The following is a 24625-nucleotide window of genomic DNA, read 5'->3' as shown; positions in this document are numbered from 1 at the left end:
CGCGCTCCCCGGCACTGCGGGATCGGAAAAAACAGTCGAAGAAATGCGAAAATTGACATTTAGAAAGCCCAGGAGGTGCAGGTAATGCAGCAAGCTCCCTGGCCTGACTGGAACAACCTGGCCCAGATTTAGCAGTTTGCACCAGCCAACTGCTGAACTGGAGTTTTCCTTCCCCGGCAGCAGCTACCCCCCGCAGTTCTCACGCGGGCAGGGCGAGCGCGTCCCACCCCGCATCCCATAGCTGGGGAATGAACTCACCTGGGCTAAGCAGCCTGCACCCGAGCGTTGCGATACATGGCACGTGCAGGAGCAGCCAGCCTCTTCTCATCGCAAACCCATGGCAAGCCTCCTGCTTCCGCCGGTGAAAAATAAACAAGTGCCAGCGCTGGCTCTGCCAGGGCACTGCACAAAGCGCCAACTACGTCAGACCGCTTGAACGCACAAAGGTTCTCGGTTACAAACTCGCACCTCTCTTTTAGCCAAGACCTAAACTTGGCCTAACGCTGCCGGGATCCCTGCGGTGTGTTTAATTAAACCTGACCTCTGGAGTTGGCTCAAACCTGCCCCAAACTCCTCCCTGGTTCAGCTGGACACCAGACATGGAAGCTGCAGGGAGGCAGCACAGCTTTGGTACCCGCAGTTGAACAAATCACAGTATGACATCCGCACGGAGCGCCCTCAGCGTGGCTGGCACCCACAGACCCCCAGCCTCCCTCCTCCTGTCACTCGAGCCCTTCTCACCCCTTCTCTGGGCCACCCTTAAGCCCTGTGGCTTGTTTCACTACTTCAGGTGTAGTATTTTCCACGGATTCAGGATGCTCTTTGCTTGGCGGGCCGAGACTGGGCACTGGATCTCAAAGAAAGTGCACACGTTATCTTACAAAGGAAATTTATTTCATTTTATGAAGCTTATATTACATGCATCGACTGAAGCTAGTACAACAGTTAACAGCAGGGCTGGGGTTTGTCCAGACTTCCATTAGTGTTTCTGGAATAAACCAAGCCAAAGTCAAGAATCTTTCGCCCTTTGAAAACACAGTCATAATACAAGGAATGTTGGGGTTTTTTTTTGTTTTCTCTTTAATTACTCCTCCCCTACTCCCTACCCTTGAGCTGCATATAGCCAATGCTCCAGCTTACCAAAAAAGGAGGCAGGAGAGGAATATCTAACACACACACACTCCCCCCATACACCCCTAATAAACCATTGAGATGGGAGGACTGAATCTAGCTCTATTCAGAGAAAAAATACAAACAGAATACCAGGAATAAAGCTCTTGCAACAAACCAGATGCAGTACCCTTTAATAATTTTACTAGATAAAAACATTTTACATATCGTTCAATGAGATGCTACAACTTCCTTTTGATTAGTTCTCTTTCGGTTTTATGGGTTTGAACAAGCAGCTGAATACACTGAAATATTGATTTCTAAAAATAAAAATATTGCATACAGTGTCTGTTGGATATTCTCTCATACCCACCAGAGGAAGGTGTATAGTGCACCGGAGATTGCAGCCTACTATAGGCTTAATATCAAGTACAGATACACAGAAGCAGATGTATTCATCAGACCAGGTTGGGATGGCAAACGTCAGGCTGGTACGTGTTCGTTTCCACGCAGAGAGACGACTTGCTGCGACGTCCCTGTTCAGTCCCCTGTCACTTGTGCGGCCTGGCCGTCTGAGGTTTGGTTGGTGGACTGGATGAACATGGGCTGGGTGATGTCCTGGCCTGCAGGCATGGTCACTTGCTGGATCTGATAAAGTTGCTGGCAGAGACAGAAGCAGGGAAAGAAAGGACTGTCAGTTCTCATCACACCCAGCACCAGCTCCCTCTAAGCTCATGCCGTGCGTTAACCCTGCAAGTTTAGCGGTGGCGTTAACAGCAACTCTCAGGTCCAAGTAAAACCTGTCCCCAAAAAACAGACCACAAGTTACCACTAGACATTTGTTGCTAAATCGTAACAAAGTAATGCCGTGAATTTCTGATGTCCAAATTGAGTTCAGGCTACTTAACCTCTAGCTATCGACTATTGCATAAGATCTTTATTCCTAAGCTGGTTTGGACTAAACTGGATCCCACTCAGAGGGCAAGGGACTGAGATTCATTTGGAGCAAAGGCAGCAGAATACAAAGAATCCACCCGAATTAAGACTGGCACAATATCCACTTACCCTGCTCCTGGTTAAGGTTTGGTAGCAGTAGCAGTGTTTTATCGGGAGGAGCCAGTTTGCTAGAACATGCGGACTTTAGAACAGTCTTTGCAGCCCCTGACTTCAAAGGGATGTTGCACCAGTGAGCTCCAAATTCTTACCTGTCCGTCTGTGAACTGGCTGAACTGCTGCTGTCCTTGCTGGACTTCTGTCTGCGTTATCTACAAGGATAGGAGAAGGATGATTACTGACAGCACTTCGGAGAGGGTCAGAACCCCACTAACAATATTCTGCTGCTGCCTTTCAAGAGCTTTTAGACTCTTTCAAACTTCATTACCCAACCACGTGGTAAGATACGGCTCATGCCGCCAGCCCGCAGTCATGCTGGTGCTAACCGCAAGTCAAGAACAAAGGACATGAAATTCAGCCGTTCCAAACCAAACACAAGCACGTCCTCTCTGACTTTCACGAGGAGAACACGGCCTCCGGGATCACAGAAAAGCAGCAGCCTTCCTATCCTCTGAAGGCAGAGGAGAATCCCTTAGCGACCAGTCTCAACAAGAACATGAGACAACCTGCCGGCAGCAACGCTGGTCTTGATGTTTCACCTCTGCAACAGCTTTCCTGAGAGGTTGTGCTGCTGCTCCTCCCTCACCCAGCCAGAAGGAGCAGAAGTAAAGAGAAGGTTGATGAACTGAAGTTTTACCTGCAATCAGCTCAGAAGCAGCATGAGCTTTATACAGCGAGACACACATACACACACACATATATATGCATGCACCTTTCACGGGTAGGTAAAGGAGGCTTCAGCTACGCTCCGTGCTTTATTATTCTGATGAAGGTAACAGGAAGAAAAATGCAGGAACCCTAGCCCAAGAGTTGGTAAATTTGACTGGAATTTGCAGTTTCAGGAGCTAGGGAACAACGCTTTAACAGTTAATGTCCGCCCTGCTGTTTTAAGTGCATACCTGCTGTGCATTGGTTGCAAGCGTCTGGATCTGCCCCTGGACTACCTGGGTGCCTGACACAGGTTGGGCTAAGCGGATATACTGCAGCTGGCCAGCATTCAACTGAACCTGGAGACAAGCGGAGGGGGCAGGGAAAGAAAATTAAACAGATAACTGTGTAACCTGAAACACACAAACTTGCCTTCTTGTTTCCACAACAGAAGCCAGAGCAACAGATGACACCGGGAAGCTTCCGTTGATGAGAAACTACCACAGACCCTGCCAAAGCATGACTGAAGTCCACAGAACTCCTGCAGGTTCTTGAAGTAAGACCCCGAGGAAGCACAACATTACTTCTTTCTCCAGAACGGGAGCGGTCAGTTAGTAGCTAAAGCATATTAATTGCTAAATTTCAGAGAGCTTTGAGAACACTTATTTTTCTTTTCTGTTACAAGAATCGAGTTACTACTTTGATGCATCATTTCACATAAAGAAAATTATGAGCTAGCTGCACATAATGACCCTCCTATTATATCCTGCCAAAAAAATATAAAAGAATATATGGGAATTTTTCACATAAAGACAGCAGAGGTGACAAACCCCAGGAATATTGCAAGGTAACATTTGGAAGCTTTAATGCAACTTTCTGCCAATATACGTCAACCCCCACCTGGCAAAGGCCAATACTTTCTGTGTCAATACCTTGTGTGTAACATTCAAACACAAATTTATTTCCTACAACCCTGATCTTGCAAGGTTAGATGCCTGGGGGAGTGGGATATGAAGACAATGACATCAAGGTAACCTCAGCTCTCATCTTGCATTTTCTGTGACATAAACAGCGAATACTACTAATATACGTCTAAGAAGCAATAAAAAGGTCACAGTATGATTGATACTAACGTTGAATTTTTCATTTAGTGGTATTTAACTTCAGTACATTTACAGAGTCACAGCCTTAAGGTTAATTATATTAAAAAATAAAAAAGGTTTTGAGGGGTTTTTTCTTTTTAAAAAGGGGAAAGAAGGACATACAAAATACTTGAAAACTGCTCACTGACAAAGGTTCAAGTGCCTAGAACGCAGTCTTGGCATTTACGCAAACGCCGCTGACTTCACCAGCTGTGTCTAAAAGCTCCAATATTATTTCAAGAGCAAATAAACTCCACATGAGCATAAACATTTCAATAAAGAATTTGCTTCTGCACCAAGATCTGCTTGCAGATCATGTTTTCCACGCTGGGGGCTTCCTACATAGATTTTAACTGCACTACTAATGGAATGGATGAAAGCAATTTAGAAAGAGCATTCTTCCAGAAATGAGAGTAAGTTCCAAAGAACCTGCCCAGTGAGATCTAGCTAAAGGTACAGATTAAATTTAACACAAAACTAATGCAGACAAACAAATGATTATCATTTAATTGACATAAACACTTCCAGGCTTTTCTCAGTTTTTAAAAAATAAAAGCCACCTTTCCACAGGCAACCCTTGGTCCTAGAGTAAATGGTAAATCACAGTAGAGAAGTGCAATCACCAGAGGCACTACTAGTTTTATGAGTGTTTCAAACTGTCGTGTTTGTGTTGTGAAAGATTCTTTGCTGAACCCTAACAGATACCACAGTGAAAAGGAACTATCAGAAGACAGCTTTAACTAGATCAAGACAGGAAGGAAACTCAAGGGAAAAATAATACAAGCACAGCGGAAAGAGCAGAACAGACAGCAGCACTGAGACCAATGACTGCAATTCTGTGAAACCAAACAAAAAAACGCTTTCTGGGTTAGGGCACTAAAAAGCTCCTGTAGCGAGCGCACAGCTCCATGTTCCATTTTACTTCAGTTGCTGGAAGCGAGCAAGCTGCTTCTTTCAGTACGAACTGCGATTCTTCAACACACCGTGATTAAGAAGAATCCTCTTAATTACAGTCCAAACAGTATCTCTGCTAGATACAGAAGTGCAAATTGTGACTACTTCATTCAAACACTGCTCCTAAGTTGCTCTGTTTTGCAGTCTCACACTTGTTAAGAGACCCCAGTAGTCCGAAAGACAGAAGATCCCACACTTGGCAGTTTGTGTCTCATGCCTGCAGCACAAGAAGCATCTGAGGACCAGTCACAGGTACCTGTTCTTAGATGCTCCCAGGCAAGAGGAAGGTAGAAGCATGATGCTTGGCCAAAACCAGACACTACTTAAAAAGCTTCCAGTCTCACACTCCTAAAACACAGGACCACTTGCAAGAGGATCCACCTACATGGAGAATGGTACTTTCTGCGGAAGGTTATGGCCCCCTCACAGCTACTTTATAAAGAATTCTTTCTCCTAGCAGATCTCCAAGCCCCCTTCTTTAGGGAGTTAAGCATTCACTGGAAGCACCTGGAAAACCAGTCTGAACTGTTCTTTTATAGCTGAACCAAAGGAGGATGCTGCAACATTCGGTTGTAACGGATTCACTAAGGCTGGAGGTGGAGATCTCCTTCCAAAATGCTTTGAAGGAGTATCTTGGAGAGACTTTCATACAGAAAGGAAGGAAAAAAAAGATAATGTATCATGGCTTTGGCCAGGATAGAGTTAATTTTCTTCCTAGTAGCAGTATAGTGCTGTGTTTTGGATTTAGGGCAAGAATAGTGTTGATAACACACTGATGTTTTGGTTGTTGCCAGGCAATATTTACACTAAGTCAAGGACTTTGCAGCTTCTACCCCACCAGCGAGGAGGCTGGGGGTGCACAAGGAGCTGGGAGGAGACACGGCCTGGCCAGCTGACCCCGACTGGCCAAAGGGATATTCCGTAACATACGGTGTCATGCTCAGTATAGACCTTGGGGGAACCTGGCCAGGGGTTTAGACCACGGCTCAGGAACTAGCTGGGCATCGGTGGCCTGCGCGTGGTGAGCAATTGTACTGTGCATCACCTTGTTTTCTATATTCTTTTATCATTATTATTCTCTTCCTTTTCTGTCATATTAAACTGTTTTTATCTCAACCCATGAGTTTTACCCTTTTTTTTTTTCCTCCTGATTCTCTCCCGCATCCCACTGTGGGGGAGTGAGTGAATGGCTGTGTGGTTGTTTTAGCTGCCTGCCAGGTTAAACTACGACAATGTAAAAGAAAGGTAGCAGAGAATGCAGAGAAAAGAAAAAAGGTTGCTTGTGGTAAAACACCGTATTTGGCAAACAATTCACCTCCTTTCTGACCAACACCTTAAGCCAAGCAGTAGGAATGAGCTGAAGACTTAAGAGATTAAAAGAATTTGGAAGTGAATTGGAAAAATCTGGCAACAACCACAATCTAAACCTTTTTCAAGATGCTATGTCAAAGCACAAACATTTGCCAGATGTACAGAGGGAAGCTTAGCAAATCTTAAAAAGCCAAACCTGTGTGAAATATCAGTTCTGCAACAGCTGTTTCTATTATCACTTCTTGATAATAGAAATCAAAGACAAATTGAAATGCTTGTCTTGGTCACTTGGTCTGACCTTTGGGTTGCTGGTTAAGTACACAGAACTGGATGGATTTTTTTTTTTTTCCTCTCCTTAAAGAGGTGTGAAATTTTCCAGATGCGAAGCAAAAGACTCAGCCTTGTTGTGACTATGAGCTACAGAGAGGGGGGAGAAAAAGTGACTATTTTTTGACCCACGTGTTTACCTAGGACACATTGCCAGAATGTTACTGCTGATGTTGGTTACTCAAAATCCCGTTCTTCAGGCGACAGCAGGTCTATACTGATGTGAAAGTGAGGAGCTATGTTCTGGTTCTGCAAAGCCACTCTTCCAACCAGCTCCAAGTATTTTGTAGAAATATTTCTTATAACATAAAAGTTATTAATAACTCACAGATGGCACCTTTCCCACTCAGTCTGCCAGGTCACGACTTCAGATTGCAGAGGCAGAACCGAGTAAAAGCAAAAGAAGTTAATTATGCTTTATTGAAACCATGCTGTAGTAAAGAACTAAGGTTTATGCAGGAAATATTTTATTTATTGCTTCCTAATCATAACTATTTCACTCAGGGGAAAGTGTTGGGGGTAGGCAGTGAGTCTACGCTAGATATGTTAGATTTATTTCCCTCTTCGTGTCACACCCGGTTAGTTTTCCTCTCTAGTGCAGGAAACACACCACTCAATCCAAACTTCCTCTTACAGTTAAAAAAGCATACATATACCGTCACACCAGCAGACGGTTTGCTCACAGGACTGTTACACATTTTTACTGGTAAAGTCTTACCGGTATTTGCTGGATTTCTCCTGTATTGGTGATGATCTGCTGCATGACTTGCATGGTCTGCCCAGTTCCACTCTGAGCCTGCTGGGTCTGTCCTTGCGGCTGGGCCTGCACTATCTGTACCTGCTGGCCTTCTCCCACCTGCATCGTCACGGGGGTGGTCTGCATTCAAAACAGGGATAAGGACCAAGCAAGGACTGAACACAAGTGAAACAGCCACAAGGTACAAAGACTCTAATAGACAGATGACTTCCTAGACCCACTGGTAACATGTTGATGCTTAAGTCACCACGGAGGGAACCTGTTATGACCCTTGTTATTAAGGTATCTTAGCACCTGGTCATGACCAGAAAACACGTTTCTACATTGTTATTGACTGTTCCGAGCAGTAAGAACAGGACACTGCAATACGGGCAAGTCGAGGGTTTCGGTGGCTCCACTGGGGCGCAGAGCCTCTGCCCGCTGCTCATGGCTCACCTGCCCTTGCTGAGGCTGGGCGATGATGATCTGGCCTGGCTGGATAGTGGTGGTGGATGTGGTGGTCTGTTGTCCTTGCTGCTGCCCCTGAACCTGCACTGCAGCAGGCTGCTGAGCCAGTGTGAAATAATACTGTACAGGCTCAGCTGGGGTCACAGCCTGACGCACCTCTTCCTGCAGCACAGGAAAAAGACAGGTAAATGGGGAGGGAACAGATCAACAGCCGAACACCCCAACCACAGCTGAAACATCCCCCCTCCCCCCCCATAAGCACGCTCCATGGGAAAGTATCTTTAATACCTTGTTTGTAACAGTTTAGTTAAACAAATCTGAAATGATAAATCAAAATAGGCTTCCTCATTTATTCAGCTATATGGAAATCAAACACATTTCCAATATCCTATGTGTAATAATGCAGCCACCAATTTCATTATGAGAAGCAAATAAGCAAAATTACCATAGCTGAAAACCATGCAACTACTCATCAGTAAATTCCACCATTACTTGTTATCTTAACACAGAACAAATTGCAAATGCACCAGGAAGACTTACAAAGCCTCATCTGTCAACAAACCCCTCTTCTTAGCCTACATGCCCAACAAAAATCTCAATCTAGCTCCCATGTCAAACCTCTAAGAATAAAAGTCACGGACTTGATGTATACTTTCATGGTTTTATTTATCTATTTAAATCCAGCTTCTCCAGAATTCTAACAACTTCATTTTGTACTGTAGCTTAACAGCCTGATTCTGCTGGTGGCAGGAATATCTCAACAGTGTGAAGAAACCAAAGGCTCTGCTCTAGCTCACTGCCAGAAGCACAGGCTGTAATACCGCTGTTTTATCTAAGCATGTCTTTAGGAGAGAAAAGCCCCTTATGATTAATGACATTTTAGGCAAAGAAGTAGATTTTCAGAGATTATGTTAAGTGGCAAGCCGTTAACACTCAAGAATCAAAATTCTTAAGCTCCCCAGAGGAGCAGTTGGATCTTGCACCTTACGGAAGATGCAGCTCACCAGATGTTCACTCCATGGCAGAAGGCGTAAACAATCCTCTCCCAGCCACCTCGAGTTCACAGCTGAGAGTGTAGGATGTTTACACGTGCTACAACATGGTAGATTCCCACTTACACAAGTCCGCTTGACTCCCTTGCATTAAATGAGGCTTGCTCATGGATTCCCTTCAGTATATCCAACTGGACAGGAAAAGAAAAATTCACATTAAACAAGATCAACGTAGGTTGTCTAGATGGGCATCAGGCACGAGTGAAAGAGCCTGTTCGCTTAGATGCTAGTCTGTGAGGGTCAGCGACTAAAGAAAAGATTTACTATTGGGACGTTTCTCAATACCCTACCAGAAAATAACCCTCCAAAGATGAAGCTCTTCACAGTTGACTGTAATCAAGAAGCGACTTCTAAGCCTGGCTCTCAGAGCAAACATTAGCACTATCCCACGGTACTGCAAACCACTGCAATCACATACTTGCAATACTTCCTACACATGGCAGTTTACTAATTAATCCTACTTGCTTCATCAAATCCTCTGGGGGATGGATTAATAACAAATTTAAAATATATATTCAACAGGACATGTCTTCAGTTAACCATAAAACCACAGGCATAGAAGAGCTGCGGCTGTTTCTGTAAAGCCCAGTCTTTTGAGAGGTTATTTCTGGAGCACTTCTCAATTCCTACCTGAATCCTGAAACAATTAAAGCAACTGAGTACTTCTGCCAGTATCTATTCCAGGTTAAGTTGTATTTGCTACAGACAAAAATGGCTTTTAATCCAAATCTGCTTGAACTAGGTTATATCACATCGTTTGCCATCTTTTATTTTCAAGCCATAGCTTTAGTTACCAGAGCAACATAACAATCGTGATTTCATTCCCAGCTCTTCCACGTAACCAACACTAACTTGTCAAACAGTCTTTTCCGTGGTAGAGATAAAATACAGATTTGTACCCTCAGCCAAAAAGTGCAGGCTGTCAGCCTATAGGCGGCCGCTTTTCAACACTTTGAATCAAAGGAGTGTTTTCCACTGCAAAGTCCTAACCTACGATCTTATCGGGCAGCTATTTCTCCATTAAAGATCTCTTGCCATAAGAAGTATTTCTAGCGATTCAGCAGTGTTCGCAGACAGTGGCCGTGTCGTCAAGAGACAGATCTCAATACCCTACCAGAAGGGTGTCTCAAACCAAAAACCGACCGGGTTTCACTGCTGGTGCTGCGCAATCCAAAAGACACAGCTCTGGTGTGATGTATCATCAAGACACATTAACCTAGCAACCTATATGCATCTAACACACTACTAAAATACTTCAGGCATTCATTTGATTATAGAACTTGAATGTAATCAGAACATTCTGATGTGAATCAAAAGGCTCCAGCAAGGAAGATATGGGTGATATTCTCCCTCCCAAACATGGAGTACTTCTAAAAATAGCACTACAAGTAGAGTAACTGAGGCACCTAAAAGAAAAAGGAACTGAATTTGCAATGCCAGAATTAACCTGTGTTACTTCAGGCCGCAGCCAACTTTGTTCAGCTTATCAAGCTGAACAAACTGAAATGTGGGCTTTCTTTCCCCCAGTTAAGCAAAGCATGGAGAGCGGCTCTGCAGGCTGCTGCTTTGTCTTTTTATTTAATACTGAACTAATCATCCTTGGATAAACCATCTCTGCTGCAGGGATAAAGCACGGAACGCAGTGAAGGAATGGAAGGAGCTGTGCCACCTCCCACATGTGATGCTCATCATGTGTACAGAATACAGAGTTTCCAGCACACCTGTAACGAAGCCTTGGGATGCTGCTAATGTTAATTAAGCTGACTATAGCAGCAGTAGGATGGACTCCCCTGCATATATTGTGACACATAAAGGTATCCTCCTCATTTACTAGAAAGTTACGCTGCTTCTGGGAATCAGGATAAGAGGTTAAACTCAACTCAGGACATCATCAGAAAGGATGAAGTGTGTATATCCTCCCTTTGGCCGTCACTTCAGTAGCACCATGAGGACTTTAAAGAAAAAGTAAAATATTAACCTCCAAAATCCAGGTCCACAATGGAACCGCAGGTCTCTATGCTCAAAGCGGGTATCTTTTTGCATATTACCCAGATTTATATTGGGATACAAAAAAAACATGTCAAAGAAAAACTTCCAAGTAAAACACTTGCCAGAAAGATGTTTTAAAGCATGCCAGCCTCTCCAGTAGCACTCACTATAGAAGTTATTTTAAGGACCACCTTGGATTTTTTCAAAGGCTAACACATTGCAAACCTTCAAAAGTATCCAAAAAACAGCTGAAGGAATTGCTCTAAATTGTTGTAAACTACTGAAACGTACTGTTCAGAGAAGAAATTGCTCCAGCTGAGTCCTGGGCAACAATTCCAGGAGACGTGGAACATGGAACAGCTCTGTCCAAATGGAGCTGTAACAGAGAGAGATGCGCAACTACCGAACCAGTGAACTTTTAGCAGCAAAACACCAAGCTTTTAGGTGAAGGAGATAAATTAGTTTACCAGGAGCTGGATCTGTTTCTTTGTGCATTTGAAGCGGCAAGACTGAGCTTCAACCCCACCCCATTGCATTTTGAGCACCGTCTCAAACACGGAGGGAAAACAAGTGCTTTGTAAAACACGAGCCTGTGGAGTTTCAAAGATCTTGTGCTCAGATGACCGCAGCAGCCTGCTGCTGTAAACATCCGACTGAAAGCTCCTTCGAACACCTTACAGCTTCCAGTCAAGGATGTTTACAGTAGCAATGACTGCCCCAAAGGATGCAGGAGGTGGTACTTCTAAGGAAAGAAGCTTATTTATCCCTCTACAAGTCAAGGGATGCAGACTCAGCACACTTTTTAAAATTAAATTTTTAACTTTGGCAACATTAGGTACCAGAGCTATTTAGTAGTTTTTGTCACTTAAGTAAATCCCCAAGTCAGACTTCTGTAAATCTCCATCCAAGCTCTACTTCCATAAAAAAAAATTTAAGAACCCGAAAGCTACTGTAAATAAACACGTAAGAGAGAGAGGCACAAACCTCATGTTTAAACCTGATTCTGTATTGCTTTACCAACACTCTTTTAATTAGAACTGGAGATTATACCAAGGAAAGGGAAGACATGAAAGCAATCATTTTTATGTCTCACCTGCCGCTTTGGAGGCTTCAGTTCATCTCTTGGAACAATATCGATAAGAAAGTCAAATTGATCAAACTTTGTAATTGCCATGGCAATGTCATTCCTCTATAACATCAAAAAGAGAAAAACATTCTTCAGCTTTAGAAGTCTGGTTTTATCACTGGATGAATAAAGTTAGAGCTTTTTAAAAGAGTCAAGTGAGAGTGTCTTCTACAGATCCTGAGCAGTCAAGTCAGATGGCAAGAACTGTTTCAGTACCAACACCACTGTCTCGTGCTGAGTGAGGCCTCCAAGATGTGCAATGAAAAGCCGCTTAAACTTGGGCTTTTACAGTCATCTACTCACCAGCCAGGCCTAACCAGGCTCTCCACAATACTGCAATTCACTACAGAGGGCTCATGACAACCACCATAAGCTTTTTAGTACATTTTAAAAAAAGGGAATTTTTCTAAAAAAAAAATAAATAATTTAAATCCCAAAGATATCTGAAAAGAAGCTTTGCCAAAAGACCAAGGTGACTGCTCCATGTATTAGTAGCAACACATGCAGAATCTATGAGTTGGGGATGGGATAAAAAAAAAAAACAAAAACAAACACAAAAAACCCCAAAAAAGTATTACAAGATCTTATTCGGGGCAGGGGAATCCCAAGAGATGCTGGGAGAACAAGCTTCGGCATGTGGAAGGGCAAAATGGTTAAAAAGAAAGCAGAAAAATTAAAACATATACTCAGCAAACTGGCCAAACATGTATCAGAAAAACTGGCAAGGTAAGTATCTTCTCAAAACAGCTTATAACTTTACTTTTATACCTTGCCTGAAAAAGAAATCCAAAGAATAGCACTAGGTCAAAGCATTAAAGACCTGAATAAAGAATTACCCAGCAATAAGTCATCACTTAAATGTATTTGCTTAAGATCTGAAACAACCTCCAAGATAAAAAAAGGTGAGAGTTTCTTAAAAAAAAAAAAAAAAAAAAAAAAAAAAAAAAGTACTTGCATGTCATCTTAAAAAGTAGAGCTAATTCAACAAGCTATTAAAAGTCTCATTCTCATTAGCTGAAGATAAATTTGTAAAGCTTATATATGAACGAGATTTGAGATGAGCATGCCTACGCTACCTAATGAGCAGGTAAAACTTAAAAGACTATCAATCGTCTCATTTCAGGCTAGCTGACATTTCTAAACCTTATACTGTCTTGGCATTTAATTACTAAACAATGATCACGTAGAAAGCACAAGAGAGACATTTCTTTTGTTCTGCAGGCAGCATATATTATAGAAGTATCTTCACCAAGAAGAAAACTTCTACTGAACAGATGTATCTCATATTTCATTCTCCATGCTGAGGATTGGGTGCAATCCAATTTCCTCGGGACTAGACTTCCATAACTCAGACCTCTCCACTCAAAATTTTCTTCCCAAATACTTGGTAAGCAGAGACTGCATTTCTCCAGCTGCACAGTCCATGCAGAGAGCAGCTGTTCCAGGAGGGCAGCTGCTGTGGAAAGCAAGGCAGTCAGAAATAAAACCTGAGTCAATTCAAGGCCTTATACATTGGGATCAGGATTTAAGTACGATTCTGAAATAAACAGATCCATCCAAGCTTGAAAACTGTTAACAGGACATGCCCGAGCCAGCACTTGTACTTACGAAGCATCTTGTTCATGGAATGTATATCAAATACATCCTTCCCACAGTAAGTGCATTCAAGCCTGGGTTAAGCAAGTAGCATAAGCCCAGTTTAGTGGGGATTGAGCAGCTGGATGCCACTCAATAGCACAGCTCTGGTCTGAAATCAGACATGTCTCCTTGCACCACAGCAATCTCTGCACCAGGGTACAGGAGAGCTGATGTGGTCCTAAATATCACAATCACTCACCTCTGATCTGAGGGCCTGAACTGATGGTTATTATAATTTCAAGTAGTTCTGGTCAACATGTAAGACAAAGTGAATGCCTTCCCCGCCATAAAGAGACCCTAAAGAGTTACAGTTTACTCTTCAGGTCACTCAGTGACCTCTTTACTCAGGTCACAATTAGCTGCAGTTTTGGTTTTTATTGTTGTTTGCTTTTGGTTGTTGTTGGGTTTTTGTGTTTTGGCTTTTTTTATAAAATAAATTAAGAAAAAAGCATTTCAGTTGCACAGTCACACTGAGCACTGTGCTTTGTACACAGGCTTGTAGCAATAGACACAGGTACTAAAGTTACTGTCTACAAAACATGCCTCATATTATGGAAACAAAGAGTTGGAAACAGTTTGTGAAGCAGCTGAAGGCTAGGTAGGAGCAGCTCTGTTACCTGCAGAGTCCTGCGCTTGTTATCTTCTGTGTGTATCCACGCTCGCAAAGTCAATTCTGTTATGAATATCTGAGCTGCCTTGGCGAACAACACGGGAGCTTCGGCACTAATCATCTGCAATTAAATTTACAATTTTTTAAAATTGTTTTTTAAAGTTTACCATTGTAAAGATACTGTAACATGGTAGCCAGGGTTCCTTTATCATCATAGTCAAACCTGAATGGTTGCATTGTTTAACAGTGAAGTTTAGGGGATTTCCACATCAGAGTATCTTTAGGTCTGACAGTCCAAAGACATACTAGCTTCAAGTTAAATGGAGTGTTAAGAGTACTGGGCATCTAAAATTTGTGTGGAAAGTCTGTTTCCTCCACAACTAGTCAGATGCCAACTTCGTATTGTGCTGGATGACGACAGGCCGGTAAGTGGCATCAGCGCACGTTCGCCCAGGGGCCGTCAACCGGCGCATTGGCGTCTGCATGAACGATTCGGAAACTGAAGGGGACAGGTCAAGGGTCATTTTAAAACCTGGCCCTTGCTTTATAGTTGTAATATTTATGTAATTTGAAATGAATGCTGAAATTGCAAAGGAGGTTTGGAGGCCTGAGCAAAGACTGCCTCACCAAATTCCTTTTCCTTAAAAAGTATCTTGCTCAAGTTTTACTCAAATTAAGCAGTTTCATTATTAGCTGGCTTGGCATTAATGCTTACTCCCTAGTACAGCCTTCTCGTTAAATAACGTTCCAGGCAAGCCAGAGACTTCCCACCCTCACCGCCCCGCTCTAAAATCTCATCTTCCCCTTCATCATCAAAAATTTGGCACTCATTTGGTTCAGACAGTGAACTGGGACCTCAGAGGCCAGGGTTCAGTCCCTTTCCAGGCTGAATGAATAGCTCCCTTGTACAGGAAGACAACGCACACCTTTTTCAGGATCTCATTTAAATGTTAAAGGTTGTCCTAACAGAAGGATGGTGTCACATTGAGAAAAACAAGAAGAAAGTGCAAACCATATTCTTCTCTCTTAGAAGTTAAGTGCCTGACAGTTTTCCAAGTTAAAACAAACAAAAAAAACAAACAAAAAAAAACCAGGGAGGACTGGAGCAGCGCAAGAGTCAAACCCTGCAGGTGATTTCTTTCTCCTTCCTTTTCTGTCAGTGAATTCACGTGTTATCATCATCAGTCATATGTCAAGGGTTCAGCTCAAATACTGGTATTAAATCCATGTTATCTACTGAAATTATTACTTTTTTCCCCCTAAAACTTGAAACAGCGTAACACACATCCAAGTGATATCACTTTTCATACTAAACACTCTATAGCTGTGTGAAAGGAACAGTAAAGAGAAACAAGGAGGAAACATGAGAAAAGACAGTTAAGCACTAGAAAAAACAGGAAACATCCAGAATTACACAGTAGACTGGTATTTACCAGAAGAAAGCAAAACTGCAAAAGTATTAACCAAAGATCCCAAATGATTTTGCTTTCCCAACTCAGTTTAATTAACCAGGCCAGCTAATATTGCATTGAAGGCAACTGTTACAGTGTGCTTTACAAATAATAATAAATAATGGTAAGAAGTAGTATGGAATTACAAGGAATTGTAGCTACAATATCCACCAAAACGATCATAAATACTTCAGGGAAAAAAAAAAACCAAAAACACCCATGAGCGTACCTTCACATCTTCATCTAATTTCATTATCTTCTTAATACGAGCCAGAGGGAGTTCTTGAACTCTGAAGTCTTTCTGCGGAGAGATTCACATTTGAGACTCTTTACTGATATTTAACTAAAAACAAAGGTAAGATAAGAAATGTTAAACCAAGTCTGTATTGTCTAGAACTAAACTGGCTAAAGTTAGATTTATAAAATCACTTATTTTCTTTGAGGTATGGCAGGTTCTCCTCAGGCCTGAAAATTCTCATCTGCTTTTCTGTATTTTATACTGATATAACGCTACTTAAATCTTCTGTCAGACACTCGTATCTACTATTTCACCTCAAAGTTGAAGTCATTCCGCAGAACAGAATGTTTCTTACGTTACACATTTCTGCATCTATTTATATTTGAAGCAACTAATTCAATTAGGTGTCTCAGGACCCAGAAACCACTGGAATTTACAAAAAAGTCAGAAGAGAAAATAAAGACAAACAAGAGCTACGTGGGGCCACAGGATGAAATCTTTGCTTTATTTGTACTTCCCTGTTGCCCAATACCAATTTTGGTGTTAAAAACCTTGCAAGAATCTTGTTTAAAAAGAAAAATCTCTTCTATTCCTGTTTTTAGATGGATTCTGCTATTTTCCAGCAAAGAGAATTGCTGACTCAAAATGATGCTGTCGTCGTACTGAAACACCCCAAGCCACTATCCACAGGAGGAGGCACTAACGTATCCCTTGGAGATCGTCCCTGCAGAGGGACCATTGCGTCAGGAGGCAGAATCCCTACCCACAAAGGCCTTCTTAAAAAAAAAAAAAAAAAAAAAAAAGTCTTCCCTTCTTAACAGAAGTGTCACAGAAAATAAAAGGAAACTCATTTCTCTAGGGAAGAGGGCACTGCCAGACGTGTTAGTGAAACAAAAGAGGGGAAAAATGCTGAAAATGCTCTTTTCTATTGAAGCAAAATATGGAGGTGGTGCACAGTCCAGCCAGCACTCCTGTAGGGGATTTTTATTTAATTTATATATACAAACTTTATGTATATTCATACACATTATTTTATATACATATCTATTAAAAAAGCGTTCTGCGCCCTCATTCTGTAGGGAGCCGTGAATGTGATGCTCCTGGTGCTCCCAGTAACATGCTGCAAATCAGAACTAACTTGGAGCGGGGGCTGTCCGTGCCTGCAGTGCCGGGGGCTGCTGCACCCCCGGTGAACGCGGGGTTTGGGGCAGTGGGAGAAGAGGGCAGCCAGGGCTGGGACCTGGGACCTGTGCTTGAACACATGGTAGCATTTTCAACCAGTAACTGCCACATAAACAAGTTCAGGGGTTGCTAGGGCATGGAAAAATATCCCAAAGCTTTTTTTTTTTTTTGAGGTTTTTGTTGTTGGTTTTGTCTTTTTTTTTTTTTTTTTTTTTTTTTTTAAGGCTTGATCCTTTTTAAAGGGCCTTGTGACCTTTGAGCAAGCCTCAAAGACAGACGAGGACACAATTCCAAATTTGTGAAACTCCGAAGTATATTAACTTGTATGAACAGCAGAACTGCAAGTAGATGTGCACAGGTACAATGCTATTAAAATCTTTAGAAAAGAGAGACAGTGGGAGAAATTAGGAAAAAATTAAAGCTCCTTTAAGGCAGACAGACAAATGTCACATAAATCAAAATTAATACGCAAGTACCATGGTGAAGGGAAGCATGACCACTACTGGCTACTACCCAGCAGAACAAACTTTAGACACCAATTCTTCATCTTTTCTTTTTTCCAAATTAGGTCTCAATGTTTTCACAGGCCTCTTCTAACTCATCGTAGAGCTGAAATGCAAGTTTCAGCCTAGTCCTGTTTCCTGTTTCTCCAAGACTAGGCTACAGAGTCCTTTCTGTTACATGGGGCAGACAACAGAGAACTCTAGTTTGTTCTTCTAAAGCAGCTCCCTTATTTTTCCCCTGGAATTTTAGCTACTGGTGGCACAGGGCAAACACCCAAAACCAGGCAGAGATAGCCCCGAAAAGCAGGCCACCGAAGCAGGCTTTCCATCAAACAGCTGGCCTGACCTCTGCTACGCAGTATATAAAGATGAGCTTTAACTTTACTTACGTCCACATCCACAGGAGCACTTTCAATAAGATGCACAATAAATTTCAGGATTTGATTACACGGGGGGCAACTTCACAGGAATGTTTTGCAGTTACCCCTTTTCCTTTCTAACTCCCTTCACTGTCCTCAGTTAAATTTTCAATGACTTAGTAGCTTGCAATGCAATAAATAGATTCATACAACAGTTAAAAATTAAGCTGCCCATACTTGATAAGCTGCAGAATAAACCCCTTTCATGTGGGGATGAAGACAAACTACAGCTCTTGAACACAAGAATTCACTGTGCTGAAAGAGGAAAGTAATTAATTCTGGTTATGCATACAAATTTCTACATCTGTTTCTTTAATCAACTATCTGCACACAGGCTGAAAAAAGCAGCTTATCTTCAGACTACTGGATTGGGGTTTTCACTTTGAACAGCCCGTCTTCAACTGGAGTTCTTTTGTTTTCAGCTCCATTAAAAGCACAGGAGTGTGCTTTCAGGACCACTGTATCACAGTAATCTATCAATCTCTCTTGAAAAGTCATTCTTATTATATGCCCTTGTTCTCAGGCACATCTCTTTTGGGGATGGAAAAAATAGAAGCTACTTATTCCAATTCTTATTCTCAGTCTATGCATGATTTTTTTTGATCAAACGTCTTTAAATTAATAAAGCATGTGATAACGATGCACGTGGCATTCAAGTGATTTTCAAAACTTCAGGCTTGTCAAAGGAGACCGTTCTGAAAGAGGGCATAATAATTCTATACAAAAGTCTAAACCCAAAAATTCATTCACAAAATCGGAACTGTCTGCCAATAGCCAGGTGTTTGAATTTATGAAGGGGTGAAAGACCAAGCTGCATTTTGAACAGTAACACCTCCAGGGTGTAATGATACGGCTCGTCCTTTGCTGTGGATAAGGGTTCCCTCACATGTTGGTCACACGTTGTACGTTACAGAATTTGAACAGTAGTTAAACAGCCCATGAAGTACAACGTGAGGTATATTCTCAAATCCCTCAATTTTTGGTTAGCTAAAACAGCTTACGGCAGCCACGCTTATACTTGTAACTATTTTAAATCACATCCCTTTCACCCCCAGAACAGAAAACAATTCCTCTGCAATTCTCTAGAGAGCAGCCACAGTTACCACTAAAAGAATCTCTGAATCAACTTTACCTTCAGCTCTTTGTGGACTAAGGAGGAAGACATGACTATTACATCTCATTATGCTAGAAATCAGCTACATTCAATTTATATCTCAAATTTGGGCAGTCATAGCAAATAGTCCAAAGCCTGGCTGATTATTTATCAGCTCTTAAGGCCACCTTGCAGTGTGTAAATAGCCAACTCTACTGGATCCCATAAGCAGCAGGAACACATTCCGAGCTGAGGTTTATCTTGCTACCAGACACTATTCACTGTCAGTTCTTCAGAAATAACACAACTGATGAGGACACTCACCACCGTGAGATTGCGTATCTCCTCCATGACTCGCGGCCAGAAGGACTGGAGGCTTTGCTGGGCATCGCTATTGCCAGCTGTGCCGAAGCCACCATCCGTGGACATTTTTGTAGCTGGGAGAAACAAACCCAAGTGTTAACAATGAGGGAAGAAGGCAGTAGTCAAAGGCTCCCACAGATTCCCTCCAAGTCCCAGGAATACAGGAAGGGGCCAGCCTGGCTAATCGCGCTGGAAAACTGTCAAAATAAGATATGCAGTCTAGGTCTCATGGCAGCAATGCAGAGATACTCACAGCCTCTGGATTTTTTTTTTTTAAATTTATTTTTGCAAAGATTGAAAAAGAACATAAAACCCAAGAAGAATTGAAAGCAAAAATAATCTCCTTATTCCCCTACTGGAGTTCTGCCTTTTCACAAGGAGTTCTAAAACATAACCGATGACCAGTCACAGCTCACATTCCAGTGTGCACCTATTATAAAATCATTTTTTCTCTTGCTTGTTACAGCCAACAACAGGACAGGATATGGCAGTAACCCCCCCCCCCCAAGTTCAAACCTGAATGTCAATGTCAACCCAACACTATTTCTAAAAAATATAATGAAACAGTTGCATCTCTGCCTATTTGAAAGGTGTCAGGTTCTGTGGCTTTACGCTATTTTTAAAATACCTCTTTTCTTGGGTGTAATCAACAAGAGAAATTATCAGTCTGTATAATGCAGAATGTCAAAAGCACAAAGTCAGATTTAAAATTCAAATCTTTTAATTGAAACATTTTTTAAAAAGCCTCATGCCTGCCATTTAGTGTTCTGCAACTGCAGGATGTTAAGCAAGTCTGGCTATTCAATTTATGCTGGATGTTGCCTGTGCTTTCATTAAGACTTGTTATCTTTGCAAACGGCTTTATTTACAGTATATACCCATAGTCATCAGGAAGTTACATGGAGAAAGCAGAGGGACAATAACCGGGTTCAGACGTTCCCCTATAACCATGCTGCGCTGCGGTGAAGGTGGTGACGAGGTCAGGACACCCAGCATTGGTCAGCCTCGTCCCCGGGCGACCAGGATGGTGCCAGCCCGTGTCATGCTATCCGGGCACACTTCAAGTTCTAGCTAATGCAGCTCTTCTCCCCCCTGCCCCCATGAACTCCTAGATTAAGTTGTGCCTTTTTGATGAGAAACTCGAGACAGCTCTAGTAAATATTAAAATGAAGTCAGATGCACAATTTGGGAATCCCTTGGAAGAGCAAGACCAGCCTTGCTGGCTTCCTCTGCATGACAGGAGTGCATGGCTCCGGCAGGATTCCCAACAGGGATCGCAGCCTGGAAGGATGGGGAAGACGTGCCAAAAGCACATGCACAAGCAGGACCTGCTGAGACACAACCCGGCAGGACAGGACTCGGTGCTTCCCATGCACTGAAAGCATCTCGGAGCAAGCGGAGCAGAGGAAGCCAGCGAGTTACTGACGTTGGATGCTCTCAGGGTCACCCAGAGCAGCTTTGAAGTTTCTGTGAATGAAATGCACACATCATGTACAAACAATAAGTCTCTGTGTCTCCCATAACTTACAGCGAGAGAAAAAGGGTGCTACATTTTCTATAGGGAAAGATCTCAAGATCCACACAGATACTTGTGTGTCGCCATGTAATGGAAAAAGACACAAGAGCAGATTTAGCACTGATATAAAAGGACACAATCTCCCTTCGCTTTCGATCTGCCATGTAAAGGTTTATTTCAGTCCCTTCCCAAGTCGAAGGGAAGCACAGTAACACTGTACAACACACCAAAATACCAACGGGAGGCTGTTGCCAACTGCCAGCGATTTCAAAATCTACTATTCCAAAGTAACGATGGTCCATAAAAGTTATTACCAGATCAAAGAGACGAATGTCAGACAGTTCGTTCGTTACCTCCTGCAGCCTACACTTTCCAAGGCAGACTCTGTGAACAGTCCTGGTTTTCCTTCATCAACCTGAGAAGGGGACACGGGAGGCGTGCGAAGAGCCAAAGGGGATTTTGACAGGGGACGACAAAGAAGAGGTCAGCAGATGGTATTTTCAGTCTCAAAGCAAGAGTTCGAGACAGGAAGAACTCCAGGTGAGGAACCCATGGAAATAACTGACTGACAATGTACTTGACGTCTCTTCAACAACTATTTGCATTATAATACTATCCACCTACAAACCAAGATATTTCAAGTATTTATAAGAAAACACAGAGATAAATATTCTAATGAGAGTGTTAAATTGGCGTTTGATCCTTCCCCCCTTGATCTGCATTGTCAAACGTAGACAGAAAATAGTTTAGGCACATAAATAAAAGCTAATCCTTGAAGTCTGCTCTGCACTGGCAATATTTCAATACTAACAGTAGACGGGGTCTTTTCTGCAACTGGAGATGCAATTCATCTTGAAGACAAGCCAAATCACTTTTCAAGGCTTTATTTAAAAATACAAATTACTTGCATTCAACCCACTTAAATGCAATACTGGAATATAATGCTCTACATAACCCTAAGAGAAAACAGGTTAAAAAGAAAAAAAGAGCTAATGGAGCAAAGAGGAAGAAAATTCCACCACCACAGCTTTACCCCCTACTGCACGCAAAGCGAAATTTCTGCCATTAAATATATGCCTCTCTGGTATTCATCCGGATTCCAGGAAGAGCTAGAAATGGTTTAATCCAGTCATCTATAATTTAAGAAGTCCTGTTGACGAATACAAAAAAATTCCTATCTTCAGGGTAAACACAGGACTGATGTCTTATGCAAAATGAACAGCCTGACACTCGACCCAGGGGACAATTGCTACTTTAAGTGACTGTTTATGATAATTGGTAGGAAACTGAGTAAGGGTAGAAACAAGAGTCACCAAAAGGCTGATTTTCTGAAAAACTTGAGAGTGAAGTCACTACAGACTCCATAATAAAAGCCTAAGCAGGTTAAAACTGCTCAGAACATTACTACGGTAATTTCTTCCCATTAAAATATAGATACATAAGCAGCCTTGCAAGCATTAGAGGAGGATTGTAAGGGAAAGAGAAAAACTTCAACTGTCACGCAAAGCTACAGCATTGGCTCTGCGAGACAAACTTTACTAATGAAACCATTCCTGCGCAATTAGGTAAGTTCCTTCACCCAAGGGGAAGCTGCGTTCTCTTCTTTTCAGAGTGCCTCCTATCAGGATTAGTGCCAACAAAAAAAAGATACGAAAGCACACAACAGAAGATAAGCCCATCAAAGCTATCAGGGAGGCAGTTCCGCTGATTTCACAGTATCAGCATCTAAACCTGTCTTTTTTGATAGGCAGTTTGCAGGGCAATTTTAGAGCTTCATTATACCTCGTCTTTCCTCCTCAACCTCTGCAGAGGGAGAGAGGTGCTCCAAGGATCCCTGCGCTCCCCACACTGCACTAACATAACGCAGGGTATGGTTTCTCAGAAGTTTTAAGAGTAAAGTGGCTACTGGGACACCACCTTATTGCTGAATAACAGAAGTTAAAGTCCACCTCCCATATCACCTGGTTGCCACAAAGCGTAACCACAACCAGAGAGAACTTGCCAATTCCAGCAACGCCGTGTCTCTACTGAAGCTGGTCGTGTACCTTGCAAGCTTGACACGCTTCTGCTCCGTGTGACGCTTACTTAACAAAAGCCATCGTCTCACCGGCGTGCATCAAAGCAAACAGGGGTGCTATACTGACCTTGGATTTGCTAAACTACCAGCATGAGTCCCAGGAGCCTGCAACCTAAAAACCAGGCTGTGCAGAGATGTTATTCGGAGATGCTCTTGCACAATAATCTAGATGAGGAGGTTCACGCACACAAAACACACTAAGTCACAACACGGACACACTACTGGATTAGATACAAGCAAGCAAACACACACACACCCCCAAAATGCACACAGAGCAAGAAATAAGGGTGTAAGAAGAGGAGTGACTGGGATACACCTGCTTCACAGCAGCCAGTCCAGTCTGCACAGCCTGGAATATGCTCCACGAAGGCAAACATTTTGTTTCCAGACTAAGGGAAAAAGAAACTGAAGGCCAAAAAGCTGAGGCCTATGCATAAAATGCCTGGAGGTGATTACCGAGATTAGCAAGCACATCTCAAGAACTACGACATCAACACTTTGCAATTAGAGCTTTTCTGCTCACCAGAGCAGAACACCTTTTACAAACATTAAACTTAACAAAATCCTGTGGCAGCTGACAAACACTTAAGAGCTTCACTTCATAAAAACACAAAGCAAGCACGAAGACACCTCTAGTGTCTGTGGCCAGGGGTTTTTTGTTGCTTGCTTGTTTGGTGGTTTGTTGTTTGTTTTTTTTTTTAAACAGATGCTAGTTTGTGCTCTTTAATGCCGTGGGATGGGGGAAGCAGTCAAATGAAGTTGTCTCACCCTGGATGCCTACACTGCACGCTTGAGCAAGAACCTGCTATTGAAAACACAAGCTACAATACAATCACAAATAAAAAACCAAGATCTCTGACCTTGTAATTCCACTCAGAGCAGGTACCCAGCTGGAAAAGCAACAGCCAGGAACAGCCCACCAGACCCAGCAGAGCCACAGCACATTCCTGGGCATCACCGGTGCTGCTCATCAAGTGAGCTTGGGAACGGGAACTGGAGGACAAGCTCCCCGGCCAGCGAGGACCATGTCGCAGCTTCTGACGTGCCTACTTTTAAGTTACTCCCAAGCTGGCCTTGACTGAGAAGTCTACCAAACAAAGCCTGCTGGGTGGAGAACAGATCTAAATTAAATTTATCCAAATATCTGAAGGGATATGCAAACAGCAAATGCCAGAGGGAAGTGCTGAAAAGCCTTGAGGCTCTCCACGAAGGAGGCAATAACTTAGTAACATCATCAAGTACCACAGACCCTGGTGATATCAGAAATGTCAGTTCTTTGCATACAGCACAGTCACATTCCCATGACTTATGTTATGGGAAAGAGCCCATCTCACGCAGCGTCGTATTACATGGCACAAGCATATTCCATCCAAACATCTTAGAACAGCGGATAAATCTAAAGATGGAGGCTGAAAAGAAATCAAATGTTTTGCCTCAACATCCTTAGATTATAGCTACAAAGAAGGATAAGACAAGTATTTCTGAAAACTGCCATTGTAAAAACAAATTTCCCCTGCCAGATTCCACCACCATTCAAATACAGATTTAACACCTCCACA

General features: G+C 42.5%; 1 protein-coding gene across 4 annotated transcripts in view; it reads right to left on the bottom strand.

Moving 5' to 3' along the window:
- Nucleotides 1-1287: 1287 nt before the first annotated feature.
- The window catches only part of NFYC (nuclear transcription factor Y subunit gamma), a 36961-nt gene continuing 13623 nt past the window's right edge, over nucleotides 1288-24625 (bottom strand). For 3 of the 4 annotated variants that reach the window (XM_075774110.1, XM_075774113.1, XM_075774112.1), the window contains exons 2-10: nucleotides 19435-19547; nucleotides 15905-15976; nucleotides 14232-14345; nucleotides 11944-12039; nucleotides 7798-7971; nucleotides 7324-7482; nucleotides 3123-3230; nucleotides 2316-2375; nucleotides 1288-1770 (exon numbers count right to left, since the gene is read on the bottom strand). In XM_075774110.1, the coding sequence (XP_075630225.1) occupies nucleotides 1651-1770; nucleotides 2316-2375; nucleotides 3123-3230; nucleotides 7324-7482; nucleotides 7798-7971; nucleotides 11944-12039; nucleotides 14232-14345; nucleotides 15905-15976; nucleotides 19435-19539 (1008 nt within the window). In that variant the 5' untranslated portion in view covers nucleotides 19540-19547 and the 3' untranslated portion in view covers nucleotides 1288-1650. The remainder of the gene's footprint in view (nucleotides 1771-2315; nucleotides 2376-3122; nucleotides 3231-7323; nucleotides 7483-7797; nucleotides 7972-11943; nucleotides 12040-14231; nucleotides 14346-15904; nucleotides 15977-19434; nucleotides 19548-24625) is intronic. The other variant, XM_075774111.1, reaches the window with a different exon arrangement.

Source organism: Balearica regulorum, chromosome 22, assembly GCF_011004875.1.
Source record: "Balearica regulorum gibbericeps isolate bBalReg1 chromosome 22, bBalReg1.pri, whole genome shotgun sequence".
In the NCBI taxonomy this organism is placed as follows: domain Eukaryota; kingdom Metazoa; phylum Chordata; class Aves; order Gruiformes; family Gruidae; genus Balearica; species Balearica regulorum.
This window is presented reverse-complemented; position numbering and strand designations above follow the sequence as displayed.